Source organism: Somniosus microcephalus, chromosome 23, assembly GCF_052327205.1.
Source record: "Somniosus microcephalus isolate GS21.2 chromosome 23, FLI_Smic_1.0, whole genome shotgun sequence".
In the NCBI taxonomy this organism is placed as follows: domain Eukaryota; kingdom Metazoa; phylum Chordata; class Chondrichthyes; order Squaliformes; family Somniosidae; genus Somniosus; species Somniosus microcephalus.
The window spans coordinates 14,462,963-14,485,053 of record NC_141009.1 but is presented as its reverse complement, the minus strand read 5'-3'; the positions used below and the strand labels follow the sequence as shown (position 1 = coordinate 14,485,053).

General features: G+C 48.3%; 1 protein-coding gene across 1 annotated transcript in view; it reads right to left on the bottom strand.

Annotated features, from left to right (window-relative positions):
• Positions 1-22,091, bottom strand: part of LOC147101672 (adenylate kinase isoenzyme 1-like) — a 191,884-nt gene that overhangs the window by 115,284 nt on the left and 54,509 nt on the right. The window contains exon 8 of the mRNA XM_085965447.1: positions 9,501-9,585. Within this exon, the coding sequence (XP_085821573.1) occupies positions 9,501-9,585 (85 nt within the window). The remainder of the gene's footprint in view (positions 1-9,500; positions 9,586-22,091) is intronic.

Genomic DNA, 22,091 nt, shown 5'->3' with positions numbered 1-22,091 from the left:
GCTGCCCACTGAGCCACGGCTGACAACAACAACAACCTGCATTCATACAGCGACTTTAACGCAGTGATACGTCCCAAGGCGCTTCACAGGAGCGTCAGCAGACAAAATTTGACACCGAGCCACCGGAGTCTCCAGGAAGTCACACAAACGAGGGTCTGCCCTCTCAGTGGAGAGTTTGTGCCAATCCAGCAGACTCTGGTTAACATTCTTCTCCATCTGCAGGGCTCTCTGCCTCGCCTCCAGCCCAGTGCTCCACTCATCCTGCGCTGCTTTCTTTAGGTCCTCCAAGATGAGTCAGTCTCCACGCTGATTCTGGACTTTCATCAGTTTCGCAGCCTCCTCGAGTTTCTCATGTGGCCACTCATCAAAGAACTCGGCAAAGTGACGCAGGGCAACACCACCCTGGCCACAGGAATAGGGCATAGAAAGATAAACTTAGGAGGAATAGGCAGCTGACCAACAAGCGTGGTCAAAGTGGTAGCTTTTAAGCAGCGTCTTAAAGGTGGAAAGAGAGGTAGAGAAGCGGAGAGGTTTAGGGAGGGAATTCCAGAGCTTGGGGCCCTTGAACGCTGAAGGCATGGCTGCCAATTATAGAATCATAGAAGTTTACGGCACAGGGGGAGACCATTCGGCCCATCATGTCTGTGCCGGTCGAAAATGAGCTATCCAGTCTAATCCCACTTTCCAGCTCTTGGTCCGTAGCCCTGTAGGTTACGGCACTTCAAGTGCCTCTCCAAGTACTTTTTAAATGCGGTGGAGAGGGTTTCTGCCTCTACCGCCCTTTCAGGCAGTGAGTTCCAGATGGAGCGAAGGAAACTGGGGATGCTCAAGAGGCCAAGAATTGGAGGAGCGCAGAGATCTCGGGGGGGGGGGGCTGTAGGGCTGTAGGAGGTTACAGAGATAGGGAGGGGTGAGTAAGTAGATTTAATGTAAAGGTAACTTGGAATGGCGCTCCATCACTCCCGTGCATTGGGAGATGGGGCTGTGCCATGAGGAGGTATAAATAAAACATTTTATTTTCTGTTGACGTTGAAAAAAAATGCTGCTTTTTTGAGACGGGGGCTGGGGGGGGGTGGGGGTGGGGGCAGGAAACAATCTAATGATCGCACTGTTTTGTTGCACTTAACATTTATTTCAGTATTTAGTAAGTTAGATGTCTCTTAACTGTGATCACAGCTTGAATCCTGAGTTGCCAGATTCATTCATTACTGTGATGTTCCCGGCCACACACTTTATTGGCTCCATCTGCATTCGCTAATGAAGAGCGATCAGGGCAGTGTGCAAGGAGGCCGTGATATTTAAATGGGTTGGCAGATGGTGGCAGATCCTGCCTGGAGTACAACTACCTGTCATCTCCTACAGATTTCATTGCCTCTCAAATGCCTCCGACACCGTGACAAGCAATTAAGAGAGCAAATAAAAAGAATGACTTGGAACACGGAGAGCGCTCCATGTTGGCAGTGAAGGCAGTGCTTCAAATCCACTTTGTACTCAAGTGGAACTTATATTAACACAGCGCCTTCAACACAGAAAAACATCTTGAGGCGCATCACAGAGTAAGTGGGCACCAAGCCAAAGACAGAAAGAACTTATATTCTCCAGCGCCTTTCACCACCTCAGGACGTCCCAAAGCCATGAAGTACTTTTGGAGCAATAACAGAAAACGCTGGAAAAACTCAGCAGGCCAGGGCAACATCCGTGGAGAGAGAAACAGAGTTAACGTTTCAGGTCGAAACCTTTCGTCAGAACTGAGAAAAAAGCAGGAAATGAAACAGATTTTAAAGCAAGTTTAGGGGCTGGGAAAAGGGGGGGGGGGATGAAAGAACAAAAGGGAAGGTCAGTGATAGGATAGAAAGCAGGAGAGTAAAGAGATATTAAGAGACATTAAGAGATATTCAGGGCGAGAGGAGATGGTAATGGGACAGGTTAAGGAATAAAGGATGGCTCTGGATGAAGTGTGAATTGCGCTGGCAGAATGAAGGACAGCTGCCATGTGGGAGGGAAGAAAAAAAGGCCAAACAAAAGTGTGGATTAAAAAAATATATATTTATGTGATAGGGGCCGAGGTTATGATCTGAAATTGTTGAACTCTATGTTGAGTCCAGAGGGCTGTAGAGTGCCTAATCGAAAGATGAGGTGCTGTTCCCCGAGCTTACGCTGAGCTTCCGTGGAACAGTGCAAGAGGCTGAGGACGGTGAGGTCTGAGTGGGAACGGAGCGGTGAATTAAAGTGACAGGCCACTAGGAGCTCAGGGTCCCCCTTACGGACTGAATGGAGGTGTTTCGCAAAGCGGACACCCAATCTGCGTTTGGTCTCCCCAATGTAGAGGAGACCACATCGTGAGCAGCGAATACAGTATATTAAATTGCAGGAAGTACAAGTAAATCGCTGTTTCACCTGGAAGAGGTGTTTGGGGCCCTGGACAGTGGGAAGGGGGGAGGTATATGGGCAGGTGTTGCATCTCCTGCGCTTGCACGGGAAGGTGCCAGACGAAGTGGAAGGGGTGCTGGGGGTGGTAGAGGAGTGGACTAGGGTGTCTCGGAGGGAGCGGTCCCTACGGAATGCTGAAAGGGGAGGTGAGGGTAAGATGTGTTTGGTGGTGGGATCACGTTGGAGGTGGCGGAAATGGCGGAGGATGATCCGTTGAATGTGGAGGCTGGTTTGGGTGAAAGGTGAGGACAAGGGGAACTCTGTCGTGGTTCCGGGAGGGAGGGGCAGGGGTGAGGGCAGAAGTGCGGGAAATAGAATGGACACGGTCAAGGGCCGTGTCAACCAAAGTAGAGGGGAATCCTCGGTTGAGGAAAAAGGAAGACATGTCGGAAGCACTGGTGTGGAAGGTAGCATCGTCAGAGCAGATGCGGCGGAGACGGAGAAACTAGGAGAATGGAATAGAGTCCTTACAGGAGGCGGGGTGGGAGGAAGTGTAGTCCAGGTAGCTGTGGGAGTCAGTGGGCTTGTAGTGAATGCTTGTCAATAACCTATCCCCAGAGATGGAGACGGAGAAGTCGAGGAAGGGAAGGGAAGATTCGGAGATGGACCATGTGAAGGTGAGGGAAAGGTCGAAGGGGTGGGTATTAAGGAGGAGAGGGAGGTGCTTAGGCAAGTAATTTGAGCACGGGGCCTCGGCAGGTGAAGGCATGGCCACCAATGGTAGGGCAAAGGGAGATGGGAATGCACAAAAGGCCAGAGTTGGAGGAACAGAGAGTTGTAGGGCTGGAGGAGGTCACAGTGATAAGGAGGGACCATGAAGAGATTGAAATGTGTGAATGAGAATTTTAAATTGGAGGCGTTGGGAGACCGGGAGCCAATGTAGGTCAGCAAGGATATTGCGTACAAGAGTAAAGAAGTAATGATGAAATTATGCAAAACACTGTATAGCCAACAGTTAGAGCACTCTGTGTAGTTTTGGGCTCCCCATTAAAAAAAGGATGTAGAATAATCCCATAGAGAGCGTAGAGTGTAGATTCACCAGGGATGGGAAGCTATAGTTGTGAGGACAAATTTGAGATTTTTGAAGTTAACCAACAGAGTGTCAACAGTTCTTGTTGGAAGTGTGTTGTCATCACAGTACTAAGAGTAACGATTTATCAAAATAATGTCCAGATACAAAAGGGGCAATTTTAAATTAACCTGCCCATTGGGAAACTGATGAGATCGAGACATCATTTAACAACTCGCCCGATTTTAATCTCCATTGAAGTCAGTGTAAAACCGGCATTGCTCCCAATCCCATGGAATTCCCTGCCTGACGACTTGGATTCAAATTGCCCCAAAGCCTCTAAAAGATATGGGGAGAAAGTGAAAGGCCAAAAAACTATAAATACTGCCCATCTTATTTTACAATGAGTGGGCCTTCTGCAGGATGAATACAGTACAACACTACCGAGGAGGGAACAATCATTAGGGAACAGAATGGAGCATTGATACTGCTTGCAAATATATCTGGCTCTCAGCCATAATTTGGTCACAGAAAAAGGCAGTTACCGTCAAGCGGGATCTAACAGTGTTCAAATCAATACCACTTGTGGAAGGCATGAGGTGTGGGATTTATTTATTATTCAACAGGCTTATGATAAAATATCAGGAAAAAGATTCAGTGAATAACCAGGATGATTATGGAAAGTACAGGAGGGATTTGAAAAAGTTAATACGGGAGGCAAAGAGAGGTTACGAGAAAAGATTAACAGGCAACATTAAATTGAACCCTAAAACATTTTATAAACATATAAGTGGTTTGCTGGGGAAAACGTTGGGCCTATTAAGGACCCAATGGGAAATCTTCATGTAGAACCAGAGGACATGGCAAAAGTATTAAATGAGCGCTTTGCATCTGTCTTCACAAAGCAAGCATATGTGGTCAACGTTACACTAAAAGAGGAGAGGGAAGTTATGGACAGGACAATAATAGATAGAGAAGACGTACTAAAAAGATTAGCGTCACTGAAAGTTGGTAAGTCACCTGGTCGGGCTGGAATGCATTGCTGAAAGATGCAATGGTAGAAATAGCAGAGGCATTGGTCACAATCTTTCAATCCTCATTGGATACAGGAGTAGTGCCGGAGGACTGGAGGGTTGCTAATGTTATACCGCTAGTCAAGAAAAGGGAGCGGAATAAACCAGGAAACTACTGGCCAGTCAGCCTAACATCGGTGGCGGGGAAGTTATTGGAAACCATTATCAGGGGCAAAAGAAACTTTCATTTAGAAAGGCATGGGTTAATCGAGGAGAGCCAGCATGGATTTGTTCAAGATAAATCATCACTGACTAACTTGATTGAATTCTTTGATGAGTTAACAGAGAAGGTTGATCAAGGTAGTGCAGTAGATGTTGTATATATGGACTTTTGGAAGGCATTCGACAAAGTGCCACAGAGGAGGCTTAATAAGAAGATGGAAGCCCATGGAATTAAGGGGAAAGTGGCGGTATGGATACAGAATTGGCTCAGTGACAGGAAGCAGAGGGTGGTGGGGGATGGATGTTCTTCTGACTGGGAGGTGATTTGCAGTGGTGTTCCCCAAGGGTCAGTTTTGGGTCCGTTACTCTCTGCAGTTTTTATAAATGACCTAGACTCGGGTGTAGGGAGCCGCATTATAAAGTTTGCAGATGATACGAAACTTGTCAAAGTAATAGATCATGATGAGGTTAATTATAGGCTTCAGGACGACACAGACAGGATGGTGAAATGGGCAGAAGCACGGCAGGTGGAGCTCAATGCGGAGAAGTGTGAAGTGATACACTTTGGGAGGACTAATATGGAAAGACAGTAAACTATAGATGGCACGATTTTGAAAAGTGTAGATGAGCAGCGAGACCTCGGTGTCCATGTACACAAATGCTTAAAGGTGGCAGGGCAAGTTGGTCAGGTGGTTAAAAAATGCATGTGGGTTACTTGGGTTTATAATAGAGGAATAGAATATAAAAGCAAAGCGATCATTGCTGGAACTTTATAAATCACTGGTTAGGCCTCAGCTGGAGAATTGTGGACAATTCTGGGCCCCACACTTCAGGAAAGATGTCAAGGCCTTAGAAAGGATGTTACCCGGGATGAGGGACTTCAGTTATGAAGAGAGGTTGGAAAAGTTCGGACTGTTCTCCTTGGAACAGACAAGGTTCAGAGGTGACCTCAGAGGTTTTCAAGATGTTGAGAGGTTTTGTTAGAGTAGAGAGAGAAAAGCTATTCCCTCTGGTGAGTGGGTCAATAACCAGAGGCCAGAGATTCAAAATCATTGAAAAGATCTCGGGGGGAGATGAGGAGATATGTTTTCACTCAGAGAGTTGTTGGGATCGGGAACGCTCGACCTGAACAGGTGGTGGAAGCTGATTCCATCAATAATTTTAAAAGGGAGTTGGGCAGGAATTGGAGAGCGAGGAACTGACAGGGTTAGGGACAAAAGGCGAGGATGTGGGACTGAGCACAACGGCTCTTTCAAAGAGCCAGCACAGGCACGACGGGCCGAATGGCCTCCTTCTGTGCTGTAAGTATCTGTGAACAGGCTCTTGTCTGCATCAGGGACTGGGACTAATTCTCGTTCCCTCACTCAGTCTGCTACCTCACTTCATCCTCTCAGATCAGGATATTCAAATGACATTGTCCCAGCGCTGCCTTAAATTTCCACCTCTGTGCCTTGATGATTTTACCAGTGCGGATTTACTGACGCTGTATAAGAATTGAAGTGGCCTCGTTTCTCTGTTGCTGCCACTTTATAATAAGGTTTCCTTCAGGTACAGGAGAGTTAGGACAACAGAACTACACAGAAATTGCAACACGGGAAAAGGCCGTCCGGCCCAACCAGTCCATGTTGGTGTTTATTCTCCACACAAACATAGTCTTAATCTCAAGTGGATTATATCCCTTTATCCTTTATTCTCCTTTCCTTCAACAACAATCTAGCCTATTCTGAAATGTTGACAGGGTCTCTGTTTCAGTCACTAACTCTGGTAGTGCGAGTCACAGCCTCAAAGCCCTGTGTAAAAAAAAAGTTTCCCCAGCTTTCTGTCCTAAACAGGTCAAAGTGAGATGTGACAGAGGGAGTCATCATGCCGAAGCTCTCTGTGCTGTGGGACAGCATTCTGCACTCTTGCTGATACAATGCTATCTGGCACATACACAGATTGTCCAATTACATATTTGTCAGGGAGTGCCCAAGTATTTACTGGGGAGTGTATGTACAGGCGGGTTTGGCGCTTAGCACCTGCTCTCTGAATAGAGAGCCCTCGGGGGGTTGAAATACAAACTTCACTGAAAAAGGTGAGTGCAGGTAGACAAAAAAACAAAACATTAAATGGCCGATGGGACTTTTATAAATAGGGGCATTGAGTACAAGAGTAAAGAAGCAATGATGAAATTACACAGAACATTGTTAAGCCAACAGTTAGAGCACTGTGTGTAGTTTTGGGTCCTCCCTAGTGAAAGGATGTAATCCCACAGGGAGCGTAGAGTGCAGATTCACCAGGATGATACCTGTGACGGGAAGCTATCGTTGTGAGGAGAAACTTGAGATTTTTGAAGTTAACCAACACAGTGCCAACACTCCTTCCAGGTGAAACAGTGATTTACTTGTACTTCTTTCAATTTGGTAAACTGTATTCGCTGCTCACGATGCGGTCTCCACTACACAGGGGAGACCAGAAACAGATTGGGTGACCGCTTTGCGGAACGCCTCCGTTCAGTCCGCAAGCGTGACCCCCGAGCTTCCAGTCTCCTGTAATTTTAATTCTCCGCTCCACTCCCACTCTGACCTCTCGGTCCTCGGCCTCCTACACTGTTCCAATGAAGCTCAGCGTAAGCTCGAGGAACAGCACCTCATCTTTCGATTAGGCACTTTACAGCCTTCTGGACTCAACACTGAGTTCAACAATTTCAGACCATAACCTCGGCCCCTATTTTTTCGGACGGCAGCTGTTGCTGATGATTCTGATATTCCCATTTACACCTCCTCTAGACCCATCTTTTGTTTCTTTACTTGTCCCATTACCATCTCCTTTCGCCTTGCACCATCATCCCTTTTGTCTTTTAATCTCTTCTGCCTTCCACCCAATCACAGACCTTCCCTTTTGTTCTTTCCTCCGTTCCCCCCGTCCCTCCCCCTGCACGTGCTTAAAAACCTGTTACATCTCCAACTTTTTTTACAGCTCTGACGAAAGGTCATCGACCTGAAACGTTGATTCTGTTTCTCTCTCCACAGATGCTGCCTGACCTGCTGAGTGTTTCCAGCGTTTTCTGTTTTTATTTCTTGTTGGAAGTGCATTGCCATCACAGCACTAAGAGTAACGTTTTATCAAAATAATGTCCAGATGCAAAGGGGGCAATTTTAAACTAATCTGCCCGTCGGGAAACTGAGGGGATTGCGTGCAACGCGTGTTTAACAACCCGCCCGATTTTACTCTTCATTGAAGTCAGTGTAAAACCGGCGCTGCCCCGATCCCGTGGGATTCCTGCCTGGCGAGTTGGCTTAAAATTGCCCCAAAGTCTCTCAAAGATATGGGGGGGGGGGGTGGGGAAAGTGAAAAGCAAAAAATATATATAAATATTGTCCAGCTTATTTTATAATGAGTGGGCCTCCAGCAGGATGAATACAGTACAACACTGCCGAGGAGGGAATGGCACCATTTGCCCAGTCATTAGGGAACAGAATGGAGCATTGATACTGTTTGCAAATATATCTGGCTCTCAGCCATAACCTGGTCACAGGAAAAGGCAGTTACCGTCCATTGGGATCTAACAGTGTTCACATTATACCACTTGCAGAAGGTATGAGGTGTGGAATTAATTTATTATACAACAGGCTCTTGTCCGCATCATATATTCAGGTGTAGGGACTGGGACTAATTCTCGTTCCCTCACTCGGTCTGCTACCTCACCTCATCCTCTTAGATCAGGATATTCAAATGACATTGTCCCAGCTATGGCTTAAATTTCCATCTCTGTGCCTTGATGATTTTATCAATGCGAATATACTGACGCTGTATAAGAATTGAAGTGGGCCTCGTTTCTCTGTTGCTGCCACTTTATAATAAGGCTTCCTTCAGGTACAGGAGAGTTAGGACAACAGAACTACACAGAAATTGCAACACGAGAAAAGGCCGTCCAGCCCAACCAGTCCATGTTGGTGTTTATTCTCCACACGAGCATAATCCTAACCTCAAGTGGATTATATCCCTTTATCCTTTATTCTCCTTTCCTTCAACAACAATCTAGCCTATTCTGAAATGTTGACAGGGTCTCTGTTTCAGTCACTAACTCCGGCACGGCAGGAGAGCCCCAGGTGGGCAGAGGAAACGCTTCAAGGACACCCTCAAAGCCTCCTTGAAAAAGTGTAACATCCCCACCGACACCCGGGAATCCCTGGCCCCAAGACCGCACAAAGTGGAGGAGAAGCATCCGGGAAGGCGCTGAACACCTCGAGTCTCTTCGCCAGGAGCAAGCGGGAAGCCAAGCGCAGGCAGCGCAAGGAGCGCACGTCAACCCAAGCACCCCACACCCACCCGCCCCTTCAACCACCGTCTGCCCCACCCGTGACAGAGACTGTAAGTCCCGCATTGGACTCATCAGTCACCTGAGAACACATTTTTGATGTGGAAGCAAGTCATCCTCGGTTCCGAGCAACTGCCTAAGAAGAAGAACTCTGGCAGTGCGAGCCACAGCCTCAAAACCCTGCGTAAAAAAAAAAGGTTTCCCCCAGCTCTCTGTCCTAAACAGGTCAAAGTGAGGTAAATTACGTAGAATTACATAGAATATGCAGCCCAGGAGTCTCCTCCCATTCCATTTACCTACCTAACATTCTCAGAGGTGAAAGGATTACCATTCATCAGAGAAACCAAAGCAATTCTGTCTGACTCAGGGAAAACAAACAAGGGCTTGTCTTTGTTAAAAGGTAACCTGTTGACTAAGGAACTGCTTGCACAAATCCCTTCCTGTTTGGTGCCACAACATCCATGGAATTTCCTGTGTTACGGGTTCAAGAAAGGTCACACGTCAATTTACCAGAAATCTGTCCTACCGTCTCTTCCTGCTGGGAACAGTCTCTCCACAACCACAGCATTGATGTCACTGAATATTTCACCCTCGTCACGATCAGCATCCAACTGGAACACAATGGGGAAACAAGAAAGGAAAAATGAATTTTCCACATCACAAGTGTCGGAGAACACCCCCTCCCGTCCGGGAAACGCCCCACAGCAACAGCGACTTACATTTATATAGCGCCTTTGACATAGTAAAACATCCCAAGGTGCTTCACAGGAGCGATATTATTTCAAACATATAATTGACACCGAGCCAAAGATGAAGAGATGAGGACAGATAAGAACATAAGAAACAGGAGCAGGAATAGGACACTTGGCCCCTCGAGCCTGCTCCGCCATTCAATAAGATCATGGCTGATCTTGGGCTGAAAGCCACTTCCCTGCCCGCTCCCCTTAACCCTTCACTCCCTTATCTTGCAAAAATCTGTCTATCTCCACCTTAAATGTATTTAATGACCCAGCCTCCACGGCTCTCTGGGGGAGAGAATTCCACAGATTTACGACCCTCTGAGAGAAGAAATTCCTCCTCATCTCAGTTCCAAAAGGGCGACCCTTTATTCTGAAACTGTGCCCCCGAGTTCTAGATTCCCCCACGAGGGGAAACATGATCAAAAGCTTGGTCAAAGAAGTAGGTTTTAAGCAACATCTTAAAGGAGGAGAGAGCGGTAGAGAGGCGAAGAGAGTTCCAGAGCTTAGGGCCTATGCAGGCTGAAGGCACGGCCGCCCATGGTGGAGCGAAGGGAATGGGGGCTGGACAAGAGGCCAGAGTTGGAGAAAGGCAGAGTTCTCGGAGGGTTGTAGAGCTGGACGTGGTGTGATACTGAACTAGACAGGCCAGGAAAGTTCCAGACTAGAACCCCAGGTCTGTGCTGAGTTAGCCACCTCGGCCCAGCAACTGACTTGAACTCGATCATTGCCGAGCCAGGGACTGGAGAGCCAGCCAGGGTTCCTGGTCCCGATTGCTGTCTGCTGCCCTCTGCTGGAAAGTTGCATATGGCGATGACAGAAGGAAGCCCGCCTGTTTTTTTGCCCTCCACACATTTGAATGGCCTACCAACCCTCACTGCCAAGGATACAATAGGGGTACAAATTCTTCGGCTCCCGGTTAACGGGCGTGAAGGCGGAGACGGGGAGGCCAGAGGCCTCTTTGGTGGCAAAACCAGGAAGGCAGATTATTATCTGAACGGCAATAGATTGGGAGAAGGGGAAATGCAACAAGACCTGGGTGTCCTTGTGCACCAGTCGCTGAAGGTAAGCATGCAGGTGCAGCAGGCGGTTAAGAAGGCAAATGGTATGTTGGCCTTCATAGCGAGAGGGTTCGAGTGCAGGAACAAGGATTTCTTGCTGCAGTTGTACAGGGCCGTGGTGAGACCACACCTTGAGTATTGTGTGCAGTTTTGGTCGCCTTATCTGAGGAAGGATGTTCTTGCCATGGAGGGAGTGCAGCGAAGATTCACCAGGCTGATACCTGGGATGGCAGGGATGACGTATGAGGAGAGATTGGGTCGATTAGGCTTATACTCGCTGGAGTTTAGAAGAATGAGAGGGGGATCTCATTGAAACTTATAAAATTCTAACAGGACTAGACAGACTAGATGCAGGAAGGATGTTCCCGATGGCGGGGGAGTCCAGAACCAGGGGTCACAGTCTAAGGATAAGGGGTAAGCCATTTAGGACTGAGATGAGGAGGAATTTCTTCACCCAGAGAGTGGTGAACCTGTGGAATTCTCTACCACAGAAGGCAGTTGAGGCCAATTCATTAAATATATTCAAGAAGGAGTTAGATATATTTCTTAAGGCTAAAGGGATCAAGGGGTATGGGGAGAAGGCAGGGACAGGGTACTGAGTTTGGATGATCAGCCATGATCTCATTGAATGGCGGAGCAGGCTCGAGGGGCCGAATGGCCTACTCCTGCTCCTATCTTCTATGTTTCTATATTTCTAGGCCGGCCTGAGATTGGGCCTCGGGCCTCACTGATATCAACTGAGCAAGGTGCCTGCGTCGGTCGTGCCTCCACAGACAGCTCCCACATTTGAAGCAATTAATTTTAGGCTCCTTGCCTCTCCGGCATTGGCAAGTCCCAGGAAAGGGTGTGTGGAGCATCAACGGGGCGGGGAACGGGGGCAATCGGTATATGGTGGAGTCGCAGGGGGTTGGGGGGAAGCACTCCTTCGCCTCCTCCTGGCTCCACAACAACAATTTTTTTTTGTTGTCTTTTATTAAATAGAAATGTACTTTTTGGTGCCAGTTGCCCGACGACCGCTTAAGAATTCCGAGCGGAACAGGCCCAGCTCCTGCTCCTGCTCCACTCTAGAAAGAAAGAAGAAAGACTTGCATTTATATAGCGCCTTTCACGACCACCGGACGTCTCAAAGCGCTTTACAGCCATTTACACATGCAAGGGGCCATAATGCCTGTTTTAGGCAGCTGCCAAGGATGCCTGTAAAAAATGGCTTGACCCAACATCGGGTTGGACATCATCGAGGAGTCATTTGGATGCGAGTCCCTGAAGGACGAGGGCAGCAGGCGCATGGGAACACCACCAGCTCCAAGTTCCCCTCCAAGTCACACACCATCCTGACTTGGAAATATATCGCCGATCCATCATCGTCGCTGGGTCAAAATCCTGGAACTCCCTCCCTAACCGCACTGTGGGAGTACCTTCACCACACGGACTGCAGCAGTTCAAGAAGGCGGCTCACCACCACCTTCTCAAGGGGCAACTACAGATGGACAATAAATTCTGGCATTGCCAGCGATGCCCACATCCTGTGGGTCCTCATTGTGTCCATTTTAGGCCCATAAAACAGGCACAGCAAGGTCCAATTTCCACTCCAGTGCTCCACAGGCCATTCAGCTCATTAAGTTTGAGCTGATGTTCTTCTCCACATAAGCCAGCTCACCTGATCCCAAACGAACAATTATGGCCACATAAAATGTCCACGGGGTGAGGGACCGACGGGCTCTGGGCACCAGTGGAACTGTACCACAGCAAGAGTCGGCACTTTCCGGAGGGGAGGGGAAAGGAAATCGGAATTTTAAAAAGGGTAAGAGTCTGACACGGGACAGGGAACAGAATTGTTTATTTTACTTCTTGTTTGTCATCTTCCGACAATCTTGAAATAGTGCCGTTGGCTGTTGTAGTGTATGTGCTTTAAGTCAGAACTACTTTTTACAGCTCCTGTATACTGTAGTACCGGCAGTGACCACACCGGTATATAAGCTGTGCGCATGCCTCTGTACCCCAGTCTAGAGATTACCCTCCTCCAGTAAAGACCTGTTATTTGTTTATGTACAGCATCCGTGTAATTATTTATCCACTGAACCACGGATCCAACAGTGGCAACGAGTGTTGATGCGAATCTACCTGCAACATAAAACAAAACAAAAAAAACAAAAACAAAAAAAAATAGTCGAGTCCAGGAACACGGGCGTCGACCGCGAGCAACCGCCCAGCAGTCAGGCAGAGATCCAACTTCGCTGGGGAGGCTGTGGAGAGCCGGGCTTGGTTCCCCAGCCACAACGAGCAGTAAGAGACCGACGACAGGTCCAGAGCAGACCCTTCCCAAGCAGCGGCGGCTGGAGCCAACCGACGGCAGAGAGAGAGAGCCGGGCAGCGTCGGTGGGGTAAGAAAGAGGGTGAAGAGAGCAGGGCGCAGCCAGGGGTTGATCACCGAGCGACGTCGAGGAAAAATACTGCAAAACCGGAGAGAGAGAGGGTAAGAAACAGCCGGGTTCTAGACTGAGCGGCGTCGACAAATATCAAGAGAAGAACGCGCAGAGCACAGCCAGGGATCACGGGCTGATCAGGGTCCGCGGGGCGAAGCAAGGGGAGACGCCATTGAGCCGCGGAGAAGCAGGGAGAGCGCGGGAGACGCCATTGAGCCGCGGAGAAGCAGGGAGAGCGCGGGAGGCGCCATTGAGCCGCGGAGAAGAAGGAAGAGCGCGGGAGACGCCATTTTGCGAAGCCGCAGCGGAGAAGACGGGCGAGCGCGGGAAGGAAGGAAAGCGCGGGAGACGCCATTTTGTGTCAGCGGAGAAGAAGGGGAAGCGCGGGAGGCGCCATTGGTGATAGTTAACGCACAACCAAGGATGCCGAAGAGTGGCAGTACCTCTACGTTCGACAATGAAGTCAAAGATTGGGCGACATATGTGGAACGTATTAAGGTGTACTGCAGGGCGAATGAAGTGCCAGATGCTAATAAAGCACTGGTTCTGTTAAATTCCATGGGTGCAAAAACTTATGGGTTACTGCGAAATCTAATAACCCCAGAGAAGCCGGTAAACAAGAATTTTCAAAGCATAGTAGAAATCCTACAGGACCACTTAAACCCCACACCGCTGCTGATAGCAGAACGATTTAAGTTCCATAAAAGGAACCAACACAAAGACGAAAGCAATGCTGAGTACCTAACGGAACTGCGCAAGCTATCGAAATACTGCCAGTTTGGAGCGGGACTAGCAGACACATTAAGGGACAAGTTTGTGTGTGAGCTACAAAGTGAAGGAACCCAGAAACGGCTTCTATCAGAAAAGGACCTTACGCTGGACAAAGCTTTCAGTATGGCAGTATCACACGAAGCAGCCGGAAGGGGCGCTGCAGAGATACAATGGAGACCGCAAGAATATGGCACCAACGAAATGACTTATGGAACAGGGAAGTGCTATCGCTGCGGCAGAACAACACATGACCAGAAAGATTGTTGGTTCAAGGACCAAGTGTGCAGACAGTGTGGGAAAGCAGGACACATAGCAAGAGTCTGCAGGTCTGGGAAGAAAACCAACAGTAAGAAATCTCCACAGGAGAAGTACAAAAAGGTACACCAGGTGATGGACAGTGGTTAAGACGAACAGAAAAGTGACACAGACTCCGGAACCAAGGAGCTGGGTTGTCTGAAACTACATAATGTAACCGAAATGGAGGATCACCAGACTATCTGGGTTACACTCAAGATAGACGGAGTCCAAGTGGAAATGGAATTGGACACAGGGTCAGCTCTAACAGTCATAAATCAAAGAGACTACAAGCGGCTATTTTCACACATACCCTTGAAAGCTACAGAGATTGTCTTGAAGACGTATACGGGGCAGAAAGTCTACCCCAAAGGAAAAATAAGGGTGAAAGTGACATATAAAGGTCAGGAAATACCTAAAATGAATATATATGTATTGCCAAATGGAGGACCACCACTGCTAGGACGTGAATGGATCCGGAAGATACATTTAGATTGGCATTCCATACAGGCACTGAAGGTGGAGGCCAAAAAGGATGACGATGTCACACCTGGACGACTGTCAAAAATGCTAACTGACACAAAAGAAGTGTTCCAGGAGGGACTAGGAACACTAAAAGGAATAACAGCAACAATTAAAATAGAGGATAATGCAAGCCCAAAGATTCTGATGGCCAGACCAGTGCCTTATGCGATCAGACCAGCGGTTGAAGCAGAGCTGGAAGGGTTGGAACGTACAGGAGTACTGTCCAAAGTGGACTGGAGCGAGTGGGCTACATCCATCGTTCCTGTAATGAAGAGGTCGTTGAGTAATACGCCTGGGGAACCAAAGAAGGTCCGCATCTGTGGGGATTTTAAGGTGACAGTGAACCCAGTCCTTCACACGGTGCAATATCCGCTTCCACGAATTGAGGATATTTTCGCCTCGCTATCTGGTGGTAAACGCTTCACCAAAATTGATCTAGCCCAGGCGTACTTGCAAATGGAGGTAGAAGAAGCTTCGAAACATTACCTTACGATCAACACCCATAAAGGTCTCTATCAATACAACCGGCTGGTGTTTGGAGTAGCCTCGGCTCCGGCTATCTGGCAAAGGGCGATGGATCAGGTCCTGCAAGGGATTCCAGGGACCCAGTGTTATTTGGACGACATCTTGGTCACGGGCGAAAATGACGGTGATCACCTCGCTAACTTGGAGAAGGTGCTCGCCAGATTAAAGAAATATGGGCTACGAGCTAATCGCCACAAGTGCGAGTTTTTCCAGAAACAGATCTCGTATTGCGGCCACGTCATCGATGAAGAGGGGTTACATAAGTCCCTTGACAAGATTGAGGCAGTAGTCAAGGCTCCAGCACCGGAAAATGTGTCACAACTGAGGTCGTTCCTCGGGCTGGTAAACTATTACCACAAGTTCTTACCAAATTTGTCTACGGTATTACACCTGCTGAACACCCTACTGCAAACAGGGGTACCATGGAAGTGGGTTGACGAACGTAGACGAGCTTTCCAAAAGTGTAAAGAATTGATCACATCAAAAGAGGTGTTGGCCCATTTCAACCCAGCACTACCAATTCGTTTGGCATGTGATGCATCACCCTACGGCATTGGAGCGGTGCTGTCGCACAAATTCCCAGACGGGTTGGAGAGGCCAGTAGCCTTTGCGTCTCGGTCACTAACCTCAGCCGAGCGCAACTACGCCCAGATTGACAGGGAGGCCCTCAGCCTAGTATGGGGAGTAAAAAAATTCAACCACTATCTGCATGGACAGAAGTTCACCTTGCTGACTGACCACCAACCATTTGTCTCCATCTTTAATCCTAAGAAGGGCGTGCCAGTAATGACTGTTTCTAGGGGCGAATCAACGGATCATCCTCCGCCATTTCCGCCACCTCCAACGTGATCCCACCACCAAACACATCTTACCCTCACCTCCCCTTTCAGCATTCCGTAGGGACCGCTCCCTCCGAGACACCCTAGTCCACTCCTCTACCACCCCCAGCACCCCTTCCACTTCGTCTGGCACCTTCCCGTGCAAGCGCAGGAGATGCAACACCTGCCCATATACCTCCCCCCTTCCCACTGTCCAGGGCCCCAAACACCTCTTCCAGGTGAAACAGCGATTTACTTGTACTTCTCGCAATCTAGCGGCCATTTTGAGAGTGACGAGCCCTTGATTTAATCAGTGGATTGATTGGGCTCGGTTAAACACAGCGGGCACAGTCTCAGGATAAGGGGTTGGTCATTTATGACCAAGATGAGGAGGAATTTCTTCACTCAGAGGGTTGTAAATCTTTGGAATTCTCAACCCTAAAGGGCTGTGGATGCTGAATCGTTGAGTATATTCAAGGCTGAGATCAATAGATTTTTGAACTCTAGGGGAATCAAGGGATATGGAGATCGGGCGGGAAAGTGGAGTTGTGGTCGAAGATCAGCCCTGATCTCATTGAATGGTGGAGCAGGCTCAAGGGGCCGTGTGGCCCACTCCTTGTCTTATTTCTTATGTTCTTAATTAAATTTTAAAAAATCTGGAATAAAACCATTATATCAGATTGTCACAAAAACCCAACTGGTCCCCGTTCAGGAAGGAAAGCCGTTGTCCTTACCCGGTCTGGCCTATAGGTGACTCCAGACCCTAAGCAGTAACAGTAACACCTTCTCAAGGCCAATAAATGCTGGCCTTGCCAGCGATGCCCACATCCCGTGAATGAATAAACAAAAAGGGAAAGTGGGGGCAGACCTGCTCGATGTGCTGCTGGTGACGACATGCATTAAATGAAGTGCTAGCCCTCGCAAAGGCTATGAGCTCGTGTGTATAGGTTGACGTGCGCAAGGAGAGCACATCAACCCAAGCACCCCACCCACCCGTCCCTTCAGCCACCGTCTGCCCCACCTGTGACAGAGACTGTGGGTCCCGCATTGGACTCATCAGTCACCTGCGAACTCATTTTTAATGTGGAAGCATGTCATCCTCGGTTCCGAGGGACTACCTAAGAAGAAGAAGAAGATAGAGTCCGCAGAGTGAGGTGAGGCACGCCAGCCTCTGCCAGGACTGCTGTGGGACCCCCTCGGTGGTGACCAGCCCAGGAAGCAGTCTGGACTCCCAAAGAGAGCAAACCGTCTTTCAATCAACCTGAGGACAGCAGAGAAACAAGCCATTTGGTCCATGCCGGTGTTTATCCTCCACACAAGACTCCTTCCACCCCTCTTCATCTCACCCCATCAACATATCCTCCTACTCCTCTCTCCCTCACCTGTTTATCTAGCTTAAAGGCATCTATATTATTCACCTCAACTTCCACATTCTCACCAAGCTCTGGGTAAAGAAGTTTCTCCTGAATTCCCTATTGGATTTATTAGTGACCCTAGTTCTGGTCCATCCCACAAGTGGAAACATCTTCTCTACGTCTACCCTATCAAACCCTTTCATAATCTTAAAGACCTCTATCGGGTCACCCCTAATCTTCTCTTTTCTAGAGAAAAGAGCCCCAGCTTGTTCAGTCTTTCCTAATACGTATAACTTCTCAGTTCTGGTATCATTCTACTAAATCTTTTTTGCACCTTCACCAGTGCCTCTATATCATTTTTATTATATAGAGACCAGAACTGTTCCCAATGCTCCAAGCGTGGTCTAACCGAGGTTCTATACAAGTTTAACATAATTTGTCTGCTTTTCAATTCTATTCCTCTAGAAATGAACCCCAGTGCTTTCTTTATTTGCTTTTTTATATGGCATTAACCTGTGTCGCTACGTTTAGTGATTTGTGTATCTGTACCCCGCCCCCCGATCCCTCTGCTCCTCTACCCCATTTAGACACTTAGGGCTCGAATTTCCAAGCCCCGAGGAGACGGGTTTGGAGGCGGGAGTGGTGGGAAAATTGCAGAATCGGGGGGCAGGAACCCATCCCGCCCCCAACCCGCCTCCGTGCCAATGTCCCAGGAGGCGGGTACCCGACCTGTGCTGGGAGCCGCCTCCCCGAGGCGGGAAGGGGATTAGTGCCAATTAACTGCCTGTTAACAGGTAGTTAACAGGCAGTTTTTTGCCTAATCCCTATTTTTAGCCCTGAAGTGTGGGCTTCCCGACGGCTCCGAACCACGCCAAGTTAGCGAGGCGGACTGTCGGTCTGAAGGGGTTGGAGGGGTCGAGATGTCCGTTGTGCAGGTGAGTGATGGGTGCATGTGTGCAGAGGTAAGTGTGTGAGGTAAGTGTAAAGTGTTTTAAAAGTTTTACTTACCTTTACTTTCTCCTGCAGGCTTCCTTCCTTCAGTTCTCGGGAGTTCCTCAGTTCACCGGCACAGAAAGCAGAATGGCCGCTGAACTGTCAAAAGCTGCAGCATTCTGCTTTCTGGTCTGGAGAGATTTCTAACTGAGTCTGAGTAGAAGGACTCAAGTTAGAAGACAGATTGTCAGTGTTTGACAGCTTCACAGAGCTGTCAAACGCTGATTTTTCATCTGTCAAAAGCTCTTGACAGATGAAATGTCAATCACTGACGTCACCAGTAACCAAGTGTCCCTTAATTGGCCTGCTGAGCCCGCTGGGCAGGCTTAACAAGACCAATCAAGGGAAAATAGCGTGGGTTGGCCACAAGTCAATGAAGGCGGGACTACAACCCAAAAAGTGGGAGTCCCGCCTCCATCACGTCCCCATTGATAAATTCGAGCCCTTATTATCCAAGCATTATGTGGTCTCCTTATTCTTCCTACCAAAATGTACCAGCTCACACTCAACTACATGGAAATTAATTTGCCAATTGCACGCCCATTCTGTAAGTTTACTAATGTCTTTCTGCATTTTGTCTGTAGTAACTACCCCCCCCCCCCCACCAATTTGGCGTCATCTGCAAATATTGAAATTGTACTTCCGATTCCCGAGTCCAAATCATTTCTGTAAACGGTGAACAGCAGTGGTCCCGATATTGTGGGCACGCAGGGGCAATGCTCCCTTTAAGCTGCGGGGCTGCACATGCGCGGTACGTTGAATGGGCCGCACACCTGAAAAAAACTGAACGGGAACATTGCACGGGGGGACAGGCGGGTGCCAGTGAAGCGCCCGAAGTGGCACTTGTGCCCCTTTAGTTTGCCTTGATAAGCTATTTTAATTGGGTATCTTCCCACTGACCCCGTCGACTCTGGCAGGGTCGGCACTGAGGGCGGGCGGGGGATGTGGGGGTGGGGCACGCCAGTGGGATGCGAACAGGTCCCAGATAAACCTCGACCCCCCCCCATATTACTAAATGACGTAACTGAAACCGATAAGATATGTAGGGAACCAGGGAGCGTTTACAAAATCTTCATACAACAGCACCTTATTCAAATGATATTTTGATTTAATGTCACTGCATCAGCAGGCTCCCGTGGTTGTTGTGACATTGTTACACCCCTTAACTGTTGCTATATTTATTGCTTTAGCAGAACCCTTTGATGTGTTCCTGCCTTGTAACAAACTAGACAACTACAACACACTGGTACATAGTAACAACTTTCAACTTAACAGACAATGGGGGTAATTTCGACTCTGTATTTCGATAGTGTAGAAGTTGCGATATCGATTCAGCAGTTATACATCTCTCCTGATTCACATCTCTCCCAGTGATTTCAATCGGAATGAAAAATCGGAAGAAATGTATAACAGGGCGGCTGATCCGATATCGCCCCTTTTACACTATCGCACAAAGTTACAATGACTCCCAATATTACCAGAAGTCTACTTATAGGCTTATCGAAAACCAATGAAGCATTTCTCTAATGGATAAACCTACTTAATCCGTTTATTGGTAAAAGCAAATTAAATCCGAGACGCAGACGCACAAACCACATCTACTGGCTTTAGGATTTCCCGGTTCTCTACTGAAAAATGATGGCATAATAAAACCTGCTGAGATGTTAATCCTTCAGTTCGACAGTCACCATGGGGGGGTGGGGTGGGGCGATTTTAACCGGCTCGCTCAGCAGAAACCTGGCGGGCGGGCAGTTAAAATCGCCCTGGCTCTTACCCGTCAATAGCCGAAAGCCGCCATGATCGCAACATCGAGGGTGTTGCCTGGGCTGGGGAATGTTAGCGATGAGGAAAGATTGGATAGGCTGGGGTTGTTTTCTTTTGAACAGAGGAGGCTGAGGGGAGATTTAATTGAGGTGTATAAAATCATGAGGGGCCTAGATAGAGTGGATAGGAAGGACCTATTTCCCTTAGCAGAAGGGTTAAGAACCAGGGGGCATAGATTTAAAGTAATTGGTCAGAAGTTTAGAGGGGGTAGAAATTTTTTCACCCAGAGGGTGGTGGGGTCTGGAACTCACTGCCTGAAAGGGTGGTAGAGGCAGAAACCCTCATCACATTTAAAAAGTACTTGGATATTCACTTGAAGTGCCGTAACCTACAGGGCTACGGACCAAGAGCTGGAAAGTGGGATTAGGGTGGATAGCTCTTTGTCGGCCGGCACCGACAGGATGGGCCAAATGGCCTCCTTCTGTGCTGTAAATTTCTATGATTCTATGATCTACAATTTTAACCCACTCTCCTAAGCGGGCAGCAACGACAGGCGCCTGGAGCCAACAGGGTCCTTCTTTACATATGCATGTTGCAGCCCGATGAGATCATCGTGACCCGACTGTAATTTTAACTCAGGCCTGAGCAGGGGAATTAAAAATCGGGGCCAACAGGGAGCGTGTAAAGAAATCAAAACCTGAATAAATTTATACCCAGTTACCACTGGTGATGGAGGTTTAATGGAGTGACTAGCCAGTTGTCTTAAACTGTGATACTGAAGTCTGAATGGCCTGTAACAGCAGCAGGCTGCAGACTGGAACAGTTAACACCAATTCAAAAGGGAACTGAACTGATTCCTGATTCAACTGAGGGTAGAGAGATAGGGGTTCGGGATAGAAAAAGATGAAAGAATGGCTTAGTGCATCTGGTATGGGCTTGAGCAGTGTTCTTTTGTCCTATACACTTGCTTCCTTACTATAAATTTTTAAAAGTTGTTCCTTTCCAGTACTCCCAATTTTCTTCTATTTTTCCTGAAGGTGCTGACACTTATGAGAAGACAGAAAGGATAAGATGGGCTAATTGCAGGACGTCCAATTTAACGAGTTTAACAAAGCTGGCCCATCGAGCCGGTCCCAACAGTTATGACGCAAATGCCCGCTGCGACTCCCCAGTGGTCCCTCTCACCTATAGTCATGTAAACTCCAGGGAGAAGTAAACAAAACAGATTAAAAATAAACCCGAGGGCCCATTCAGGGAAAGAAAATCTGGGACATTCCTCTCCGACCCCCCTCGGGGGTGATCGAAACGAGTGCCAGAAGCTCACGGCGACCGTGAGTTAAACACCCGACGTCCCACCCACCTTTCGCACACAGTGAAGTTAGCCGCAGTAAGGAACGCTCGCAGCTCCTTTTTCGAAATGTTGCAGTGCACCTGCATTCACCGCACGAGCACGCAGCTCATTCCAAGTGCTGGCAGCCCGCGGAGTGAAAATAAAAACCTCCTGACATCTAACCTCGTCCCATGCTTGCATTGCTTATATGCATAACCCCCCACCCCCCCCCCCTCGTTTTCCCTAAGGTAGTACCTTGGTTGGGGCATCATTCCAGGGCCAACAGCAGCCCTCCAGTATTCAAGAAGGAGTTGGATATATTTCTTGAGGCTAAAGGGATCAAGGGATATGGGGAGAAGGCAGGGACAGGGTACTAAATTTGGATGATCAGCCATGATTGCATTGAATGGCGGAGCAGGCTCGAGGGGCCGAATGGCCTACTCCTGCTCCTATCTTCTATGTTTCTATCTCACACTAATGGCTAGTCTTTATCAGGGAGCCTCAAAAGTGGGCTATTCAAC